Source organism: Oncorhynchus masou, chromosome 3 (genome assembly GCF_036934945.1).
Source record: "Oncorhynchus masou masou isolate Uvic2021 chromosome 3, UVic_Omas_1.1, whole genome shotgun sequence".
Lineage (NCBI taxonomy): Eukaryota > Metazoa > Chordata > Actinopteri > Salmoniformes > Salmonidae > Oncorhynchus > Oncorhynchus masou.
In genome coordinates this window covers 12,656,106-12,667,385 of record NC_088214.1, presented here as the reverse complement: position 1 = coordinate 12,667,385, position 11,280 = coordinate 12,656,106, and the positions used below count along the sequence as shown (strand labels likewise).

The 11,280-nt window shown below is 40.3% G+C and overlaps 1 protein-coding gene across 4 annotated transcripts in view; it reads left to right on the top strand.

Annotated features, from left to right (window-relative positions):
- The window catches only part of LOC135510188 (neurocan core protein-like), a 93,897-nt gene that overhangs the window by 75,702 nt on the left and 6,915 nt on the right, over positions 1-11,280 (top strand). For all 4 annotated transcript variants that reach the window (XM_064930996.1, XM_064930988.1, XM_064931002.1 and 1 more), the window contains 4 exons: positions 5,778-5,891; positions 8,136-8,187; positions 8,564-8,753; positions 9,125-9,269. In XM_064930996.1, coding sequence (XP_064787068.1) covers positions 5,778-5,891; positions 8,136-8,187; positions 8,564-8,753; positions 9,125-9,269 — 501 coding nt within the window. The remainder of the gene's footprint in view (positions 1-5,777; positions 5,892-8,135; positions 8,188-8,563; positions 8,754-9,124; positions 9,270-11,280) is intronic.

Sequence of the window (11,280 nt, the reverse complement as noted above, 5' to 3'; positions counted from 1 at the left end):
CACCTCTTTACATTTTGTAGCCTAGAACCTGTCAGGGAAATTCAAAGCTATTTTTGGCAAGACATGCAGACCTAATGGCTTATGGTACAAGCCCCCATCAGAAGGTATTGACAGGGGCAATAGTCTGGATTGGATTTGTCTGAAACCAATGCTTGACTTGGACTGAATTGGTTCCAGTACTCATTTTGGGTGCTGGTACTGTTTATATTTAGGTGTAGGAGCTCCACAATACATTGAGCTAATATTCTATAAGAAGAACAGGAGCTCAAGCAGTAGAACATTTGAGGTGCCGGTACCTTATCAACACTCAGAACATAGAATATAGTTTAGTTTGAATTGACTTTGAGAGCACAGTTTGGTGCCTTTCATCCTTGGAGTATAAATTCATGTTCTGAGTTTATACAGTAGACAGTGTGTTTGGAACAGTTATTTATAATTGAGAAAAGAAGACGTGAGTCAGACTTGGGCCAGGATTCTCTGTTTTCTGAAATCCTTCTTCGTCATTAAACCGTCACCGTTGACATTTGATAAATGTTTATTTTTTTCAAGAGAGCTCGACCTTCAGGAGAATACAGGAGTTGTTATTGTGATTTGTGAATGTGAAAAAAATATCTCTGTTGTGTTTTTGTGCTGTGTGAACAGATTTAAGGGGTCATAGTAAACCCTATTGGAGTGTAACAAGGACAAGAGAGCGAGAAAGAGAGAGAGCAAGAGAGAGAAGCAGAGAGTGTGAGAGAGAGAGTGCTTGGCACAGGAATAATGAAATAAGTGGTTTGGTTCTGAAGTACTCTCATAGTGCTCTGATTCATGCAGCAAGAAGGAGAGGGACAAAGACAGACAAACAGAAAACACCCACACTAATCTCTAGTTGCCATGGTGAGAATGAAATGATCATCCTCCCTTACAAAAACAATTCCATTTAGCAGATGCTTAACTTACAATTTGTGCATTCACTTTAAGATAGCTAGGTGGGACAACCACATTCATAGTAATTAAACATGCTTAATCGATAAAACAGCTGTCAGCAAAGTCAGTAGTAGTGACATAAAGACAGGTGGTAGTGACAGAAAGACAAGTAGTAGTGACATAAAGACAAGTGGTAGTGACATAAAGACAAGTGGTAGTGACATAAGACAAGTGGTAGTGACATAAAGACAGGTGGTAGTGACATAAAGACAGGTGGTAGTGACATAAAGACAGGTGGTAGTGACATAAAGACAGGTGGTAGTGACAGAAAGACAAGTAGTAGAGACATAAAGACAAGTAGTAGTGACATAAAGACAAGTAGTAGTGACATAAAGACAGGTGGTAGTGACAGAAAGACAAGTAGTAGTGACATAAAGACAAGTAGCAGTGACATAAAGACAAGTGGTAGTGACAGAAAGACAAGTAGTAGTGACATAAAGACAGGTGTTAGTGACAGAAAGACAAGTAGTAGTGACAGAAAGACAAGTAGTAATGACATAAAGACAGGTGGTAGTGACAGAAAGACAAGTAGTAGTGACATAAAGACAAGTAGTAGTGATATATAGACAAGTAGTAGTGATATAAAGACAAGTAGTAGTGATATATAGACAAGTAGTAGAGATATAAAGACAAGTAGTAGTGACATAAAGACAAGTAGTAGTGACATAAAGACAAGTGGTAGTGATATAAAGACAAGTAGTAGTGATATAAAGACAAGTAGTTGTGACATAAAAACAAGTAGTAGAGACATAAAGACAAGTAAATGTGACAGAAAGACAAGTAGTAGTGACATAAAGACAGGTGGAAGTGACAGAAAGACAAGTGGTAGTGACAGAAAGACAAGTAGTAGTGACATAAAGACAAGTAGTAGTGACATAAAGACAAGTGGTACTGACATAAAGACAGGTGGTACTGACATAAAGACAGGTGGTAGTCACAGAAAGACAAGTAGTAGTGACATAAAGACAAGTAGTAGTGACATAAAGACAAGTGGTAGTGACAGAAAGACAAGTGGTAGTGATATAAAGACAAGTAGTAGTGACATAAAGACAAGTAGTAGTGACAGAAAGACAAGTAGTAGTGACATAAAGACAGGTGGTAGTGACAGAAAGACAAGTGGTAGTGACATAAAGACAAGTAGTAGTGACATAAAGATAAGTAGTAGTGACATAAAGACAGGTGGTAGTGACATAAAGACAAGTAGTAGTGACAGAAAGACAAGTAGTAGTGACATAAAGACAGGTGGTAGTGACAGAAAGACAAGTAGTAGTGACAGAAAGACAAGTGGTACTGACATAAAGACAGGTGGTAGTGACAGAAAGACAAGTAGTAGTGACATAAAGACAAGTAGTAGTGACATAAAGACAAGTAGTAGTGATATAAAGACAAGTGGTAGTGATATAAAGACAAGTAGTAGTGACATAAAGACAAGTATTAGTGACATAAAGACAAGTGGTAGTGATATAAAGACACGTAGTTGTGATATAAAGACAAGTAGTAGTGATTTAAAGACAAGTAGTAGTGACATAAAGACAAGTAGTAGTGATATAAAGACAAGTAGTAGTGACATAAAGACAAGAAGTAGTGACATAAAGACAAGTGGTAGTGACACAATGACAAGAGGTAGTGACATAAAGACAAGTAGTAGTGACATAAAGACAAGTAGTAGTGACATAAAGACAAGTAGTAGTGACATTAAGACAAGTAGTAGTGATATAAAGACAAGTAGTAGTGACATAAAACAAGTAGTAGTAATATAAAGACAAGTGGTAGTGATATAAAGACAAGTAGTAGTGACATAAAGACAAGTAGTAGTGACATAAAGACAAGTAGTAGTGATATAAAGACAAGTGGTAGTGACATAAAGACAAGTAGTAGTGACATAAAGACAAATGGTAGTGATATAAAGACAAGTAGTAGTGACATAAAGACAAGTAGTAGTGACAGAAAGACAAGTAGTAGTGACATAAAGACAGGTGGTAGTGACAGAAAGACAAGTGGTAGTGACATAAAGACAAGTAGTAGTGACATAAAGATAAGTAGTAGTGACATAAAGACAGGTGGTAGTGACATAAAGACAAGTAGTAGTGACAGAAAGACAAGTAGTAGTGACATAAAGACAGGTGGTAGTGACAGAAAGACAAGTAGTAGTGACAGAAAGACAAGTGGTACTGACATAAAGACAGGTGGTAGTCACAGAAAGATAAGTAGTAGTGACATAAAAACAAGTAGTAGAGACATAAAGACAAGTAAATGTGACAGAAAGACAAGTAGTAGTGACATAAAGACAGGTGGAAGTGACAGAAAGACAAGTGGTAGTGACAGAAAGACAAGTAGTAGTGACATAAAGACAAGTAGTAGTGACATAAAGACAAGTGGTACTGACATAAAGACAGGTGGTACTGACATAAAGACAGGTGGTAGTCACAGAAAGACAAGTAGTAGTGACATAAAGACAAGTAGTAGTGACATAAAGACAAGTGGTAGTGACAGAAAGACAAGTGGTAGTGATATAAAGACAAGTAGTAGTGACATAAAGACAAGTAGTAGTGACAGAAAGACAAGTAGTAGTGACATAAAGACAGGTGGTAGTGACAGAAAGACAAGTGGTAGTGACATAAAGACAAGTAGTAGTGACATAAAGATAAGTAGTAGTGACATAAAGACAGGTGGTAGTGACATAAAGACAAGTAGTAGTGACAGAAAGACAAGTAGTAGTGACATAAAGACAGGTGGTAGTGACAGAAAGACAAGTAGTAGTGACAGAAAGACAAGTGGTACTGACATAAAGACAGGTGGTAGTGACAGAAAGACAAGTAGTAGTGACATAAAGACAAGTAGTAGTGACATAAAGACAAGTAGTAGTGATATAAAGACAAGTGGTAGTGATATAAAGACAAGTAGTAGTGACATAAAGACAAGTATTAGTGACATAAAGACAAGTGGTAGTGATATAAAGACACGTAGTTGTGATATAAAGACAAGTAGTAGTGATTTAAAGACAAGTAGTAGTGACATAAAGACAAGTAGTAGTGATATAAAGACAAGTAGTAGTGACATAAAGACAAGAAGTAGTGACATAAAGACAAGTGGTAGTGACACAATGACAAGAGGTAGTGACATAAAGACAAGTAGTAGTGACATAAAGACAAGTAGTAGTGACATAAAGACAAGTAGTAGTGACATTAAGACAAGTAGTAGTGATATAAAGACAAGTAGTAGTGACATAAAACAAGTAGTAGTGACATAAAGACAAGTAGTAGTAATATAAAGACAAGTGGTAGTGATATAAAGACAAGTAGTAGTGACATAAAGACAAGTAGTAGTGACATAAAGACAAGTAGTAGTGATATAAAGACAAGTGGTAGTGACATAAAGACAAGTAGTAGTGACATAAAGACAAATGGTAGTGACATAAAGACAAGTGGTAGTGACACAATGACAAGAGGTAGTGACATAAAGACAAGTAGTAGTGACATAAAGACAAGTAGTAGTGACATAAAGACAAGTAGTAGTGACATTAAGACAAGTAGTAGTGATATAAAGACAAGTAGTAGTGACATAAAACAAGTAGTAGTGACATAAAGACAAGTAGTAGTGATATAAAGACAAGTGGTAGTGATATAAAGACAAGTAGTAGTGACATTAAGACAAGTATTAGTGACATAAAGACAAGTGGTAGTGATATAAAGACAAGTAGTTGTGATATAAAGACAAGTAGTAGTGACATAAAACAAGTAGTAGTGACATAAAGACAAGTAGTAGTGATATAAAGACAAGTGGTAGTGATATAAAGACAAGTAGTAGTGACATAAAGACAAGAAGTAGTGACATAAAGACAAGTGGTAGTGACACAATGATAAAGACAAGTGGTAGTTATATAAAGACAAGTGGTAGTGATATAAAGACAAGTAGTAGTGACATAAAGACAAGTATTAGTGACATAAAGACAAGTGGTAGTGATATAAAGACAAGTAGTTGTGATATAAAGACAAGTAGTAGTGACATAAAACAAGTAGTAGTGACATAAAGACAAGTAGTAGTGATATAAAGACAAGTGGTAGTGATATAAAGACAAGTAGTAGTGACATAAAGACAAGAAGTAGTGACATAAAGACAAGTGGTAGTGACACAATGACAAGAGGTAGTGACATAAAGACAAGTAGTAGTGACATAAAGACAAGTGGTAGTGACATAAAGACAAGTAGTAGTGATATAAAGACAAATGGTAGTGACATAAAGACAAGTAGTAGTGACATAAAGACAAGTAGTAGTGACAAAGACAAATGGTAGTGACATAAAGACAAGTGGTAGTGACTTAAAGACAAGTGGTAGTGACATAAAGACAAGTGGTAGTGATATAAAGACAAGTAGTAGTGACATAAATACAAGTGTCAAGAGAGGTGTTTGTTAAATTAGTTGGATTTGGATACAGTTCCCTGGTGTTATTGAGGTATTGTTGTACCCACAGCCCACTGCTTCTGTTGATGGAGATCGAAAACGTAGGAAACATCTTTCCTGTGTGTCACACCGATCAATCCGTTTAGGGAGAACATCAGCGCTGCGGACGTTGTTCACTTTGCTCTGTCCTGACTACTAACTAGTCCAGCTGGAATGTTTTCCACAAATCTCCCACTGACAGCAAACGCTTGGGTCACGGAAAAACTTCATCTCAGTTGATCCAGAACTAAAATCTTGAGTACCATTTATGTTACGTAGTCTGAGATTACAGAGAAAGGTCTGAGCCATGCCTACAGAGGATGGGTTCTGTACATAGACTCTCTAACCTGTTTTGTGTGCTCTTCTGATAGACGTGGATGACTGCCAGTCCAACCCGTGTCTCAACGGAGGCACCTGCATCGACAAGATCGACTCGTTCATCTGCCTCTGTCTGCCCAGCTACGCAGGAGACACCTGTGAGAAGGGTAAGAGAGTGCGTACACACTGGTCAACACACACTACATAGCAATGGAGGCTGCTGAGGGGAGGACGGATCATAATAATGGCTGGATCGGAGTTAATGGAATGGCATCAAACACCTGGAAACCATGTGTTTGATGTATTTGATACCATTCCAGCTATTCCGCTCCATTACCATGAGCCTGTCCTCCCCAATTAAGGTGCCACCAACCTCCTGTGCTACTTAGTCAATACACACAGCCTAAACAGAGAGAGATATAGATGATCACTTTTATCTGAAATGCACAGAAATAAGTGGCATTTGCACCTCCAAATGATACAGTGGAATATGTTAACTGAGCTCCCATCCAAGTCCTTTCCCCATGAAGTTAGTCCCTTATGAAAATAACGCTCTTCGTGTCCAAGTCTCCTTGGTCAGTGTTGTTATGTGTAGTATCAGCTGATGTATCAGAGGCTAACGTCCCAGAGAGCACTATTTCACTGCAGTATCACTCACCGGCTATCAGGCAGTGTATCTGTCTGTACCTGTCACTCTGCCGCAGAGAGCTGGCTGATGGATGTACACCCAAACACACACATACAGCCAAACTAGCACAGATACACACACTCTCAAATGAGCGCAAACACACACACCTCGCTGGATTCAGAGTCACTCTGACAGCCCACACCTCCTCATCTGCCCCCCTCTGTGTGTGCAGAAACACTAATAGCAATGAGGGTTAACGAACCCATAACCCTTGGAGTTATTAATGAGACTTCATAATGTAGAGATAGGAACAGTGTGTGCTGAGAATGGAAATGGAGGATCCATGATTGCAGGTTTAATGGTTCATTCAGTCTCAACCTTATTAAAGTGTGGCCTTGCAGGTCCTGAGAGGCACAATACTGAATGACAGGTTGAGAGGGTGTAACAACAATCCTCTCTCCTTCACTCAACTCTCTCTCTCTCTTCTTCTCTCCACTCCTCTCTCCTTCCCTCCACCTCTCTCTCTCCTTCCCTCCACCTCTCTCTCTCTTTTTCTCTCTACTCCTCTCTCTCCTTCCCTCCACCTCTCTCTCTCTTCTTCTCTCCACTTCTCTCTCTCCGTCCCTCTACCTCTCTCTCTCTTCTTCTCTCCGCTCCTCTCTCTCCTTGCCTCCACCTCTCTCTCTCTCTTCTTCTCTCCACTCCTCTCTCTCCTTCCCTCCACCTCTCTCTCTCCTTCCCTCCACCTCTCTCTCTCTTCTCTCTACTCCTCTCTCTCCTTCCCTCCACCTCTCTCTCTTCTTCTCTCCACTTCTCTCTCTCCTTCCCTCTACCTCTCTCTTTCTTCTCTCCACTTCTCCCTCTCCTTCCTTCTACCTCTATTTCTCTTCTTCTCTCCACTTCTCTCTCTCCTTCCCTCCACCTCTCTCTCTCCTTCCCTCCACCTCTCTCTCTTCTTCTCTCCACTCCTCTCTCTCCTTCCCTCTACCCCTCTCTCTCTTCTTCTCTCCACTTCTCTCTCTCCTTCCCTCTACCTCTCTTTCTCTTCTTCTCTCCACTTCTCTCTATCCTTCCCTCCACCTCTCTCTCTCTTCTTCTCTCCACTTCTCTCTCTCTTTCCCTCTACCTCTCTTTCTCTTCTTCTCTCCACTTCTCTCTCTCTCCTTCCCTCCACCCCTCTCTCTCTTCTCCTCTCCACTTCTCTCTCTCCTTCCCTCCAACTCTCTCTCTCTTTTCATCTCTCCACTTCTCTCTCTCCTTCCCTCTACCTCTCTCTCTTCTTCTCTCCACTTCTCTCTCTCCTTCCCTCTACCTCTCTCTCTCCTTCCCTCTACCTCTCTCTCTTCTTCTCTCCACTTCTCTCTCTCATTCCCTCCACCTCTCTCTCTCCTTCCCTCCACCTCTCTCTCCTTCCCTTCACCTCTCTCCCTCTCTCCTTCCCTTCACCTCTCTCTTCTCTCCACTTCTCTCTCCTTCCCTTCACCTCTCTCTTCTCTCCACTTCTCTCTCTCCTTCCCTTCACCTCTCTCTTCTCTCCACTTCTCTCTCTCCTTCCCTTCACCTCTCTTCTTCTCTCTGTCACTGTTCCTCTTTTCCTCTATCGTCCTACTCTCCTTTCTCTCTTCTTCACTTATCTTTTTCACTCAATCTTCTTCTCCCTTCCTTGCCTCCTTCATTTGTCTTTCTTTGCCCACTCCCATCTTCCATACTCTAACCTCTCTTTCCTATCCCTGTCTGCTTCCTCTATCACTCAATGCTCTCTTTTCTCATCCGCTCTCTCTAGATGTTGAGGGTTGTGAGCATGGATGGAGGAAGTTCCATGGCCACTGCTACAGGTACGTGAGAAAAAAGAACTGACAACGAACCTACCCTCTAACATTCAACTGTATCAGGGGTGTCAAGCTAATTTCCCCCCACGGGCCGCATTCGGTCTTCACCGAGCTCCGGAGGGCCACACTTAAAATGGATCTGGCCCGCGGGCCTTGAGTTTGAGACATCATCTATCATCTATTTTTAGCCTTGGTAGCTGAGGGATGAAGGAATCCTGCATTGAGCAACAGAAATGTAAAGGTGATTTTCTATTGAGCCGACGCAACATTTATGATGAATGCAGAACATTGCCTTTACATTTAAATCACGCTGTAATGCTGAATATTGGATTGAATATTGCCCTACTATTGATCTAACAAAAACCTGTTCTCTTCACTTCAGGTACTTCTCTCACAGACACACCTGGGAGGATGCAGAGAAGGACTGCAGAGAGCAGAGCGCCCACCTCAGCAGTATCACCTCGGTCACCGAGCAGGAGTTCATCAATGGGCTGGGCCATGATAACGCCTGGATCGGCCTGAATGATCGCACAGTGGAGGAGGACTTCCAGTGGACTGACACCAATGACCTGGTGACGTTTTATATTTCTCTCTGTCAATAAGAGCTCATGTTATCCTGCATTGTATGTGATATATACCTGTACTTGAACCTCAAAGTTGGAACACTTTGTGTGTAAAGTGTGTCTTTGTACAACAGATGATATTTCCACGAGATTTAGCAGACACTTTTATCCAAAGCAACAGTCATTCATACATTTTAAGTATGGGTGCTCCCAGGAATGGAACCCACTATATTGGCGTAGCAAGGGCCATGCTCTACCAACTGAGCTACAGAAGAGCAAACATAGGATCCCATGTATAAACAGCTGACTATTACTTTATAATAGATTTAAAGCCAAGATTAATACAATGTGACATACTGTAAGTGTGTGGTATTGTGTAGGTGTATGAAAACTGGAGGGAGAGCCAGCCTGATAACTTCTTTGCGGGCGGAGAGGACTGTGTGGTGACCATCGCCCATGAGGAGGGCAAGTGGAATGACGTGCCCTGCAACTATAACCTGCCCTACATCTGCAAAAAAGGCACAGGTAGGATCACAGGACTTAATAACTTCTTATGGCTGCAGGGGCAGTATTGAATAGCTTGGATAAAAGGTGCCCAGAGGTGCCCAAAGTAAACTGCCTGCTCCTTAGTTCCGGTTGCTAATATATGCATATTATTATTAGTATTGGATAGAAAACACTCTAAAGTTTATAAAACTGTTTGAATGATGTCTGTGAGTATAACATAACTCATATGGCAGGCAAAAACCTGAGAAGAAATCCAAACAGGATGTGGGAAATCTGAGGTTGGTCGATTTTCAACCCAGACCCTATTGAATACACAGTGGGATATTGGTTATGTTGCACTTCCTGAGGCTTCCACTAGATGTCAACCGTCTTTAGAAACTTGTTTGAGGATTCTACTGTGAAGTGGCACGGAATGAGTCAGGTCTGCCATGAGCTGACTATGCTCTGACCATGCGCGTTCACATGAGAGGGAGCTCTGTTCCATCGCTCTTCTGAAGACAATGGAATTCACCGGTTGGAACGTTATTGATGTTTTATGTTAAAAACATCCTAAAGATTGATTCCATACATCATTTGACATGTTTCTACGGACAGGAACGGAACAGAACTTTCTAACATTTCGTCTGCAACTAGGGAACGCACTTCATGACTTTGGATTTGTTTACCAAACGTGCTAACAAAAGTAGCTCTTTGGACATAAATGATGGACATTATCGAACTAAATTAAACATTTAATGTGGAACTGGGAATCCTGGGAGTGCATTCTGATGAAGATCATCAAAGGTAAGTGAATATTTATAATGCTATTTATGACTTCTGTTGACTACCCAATATGGAGGATATCTTTTGGACTGCTTTGTTGTCTGAAAGCTATACTCAGATTATTGCATGGTTTGCTTTTTCCGTAAATGAAAAAAAAAATCTGACACAGCGGTTGCATTAAGGAGAAGTGTATCTATATTTCCATGTCTAACAATTGTATTTTCATCGACATTTTTAATGAGTACTTCTGTAAAATGATGTGGCTCTGCAATATCACCGGATGTTTTTGGAACTAGTGAACGTAGCGCGCCAATGTATACTAAGATTTTTTAAATATAAATATGCACTTTATCGAACAAAACATACATGTATTGTGTAACCTGAAGTCCTATGAGTGTCATCTGATGAAGATAATCAAAGGTTAGTGATTCATTGTATCTCTATTTGTGCTTTATGTGACTCCTCTCTTTGGCTGGAAAAATGGCTTTGTTTTTCTGTGACTTGGCTCTGACCTAACATAATCGTTTGTGGTGCTTTTGCTGTAAAGCCTATTTGAAATTGGACTCTTTGGTGGGATTAACAACAAGATTACCTTTAAAATGGTATAAAATACATGTATGTTTGAGAAATTTTAATTATGAGATTTCTGTTGTTTGAATTTGGCGCTCTGCATTTTCACTGGCTGTTGTCATATCAATCCCGTTAACGGGATTGCAGCCCTAAGATGTTTTAACAAAGCCATGGTGCAACCAGCTCCATGTCTTCAGAAAGGAGCAGGTAGGATCACAGGACTTAACATAGCCATGGTACCGGTAAAACAATAAGAATGCATTTACAATAGCGTCCTTCAAACTGGGCTGTGGCTAGAAACAGGATGTCATGTTCATTTGGAGGAACAAAGTCATCATGGCAAATAAGGATTTTGGAAATACTGTTTCATATGACTTTCCAATTTACTCTACGAAGCCTTGTATCCTCTGGCTCTGTTTTGTCAATAGAATGTCTGGCGAGGAAACACGCACACTTGACATCAGAGTGTAAGAGCATAATGACAGTTTTATCAACTCAAGTTGCCAAAATAAATATTGCCTTTTGATGAAACATGTCAATCACAGTGTTTAGTTCAACAGGTTATTTATTATTGACTAGTGGGATTCACATTGTCAAGACAGACAGACAGACAGACAGACAGACAGACAGACAGACAGACAGACAGAGTGCTATTTCAAAATCACTGATATTCCCCTAGATACAACCCGATCAATAT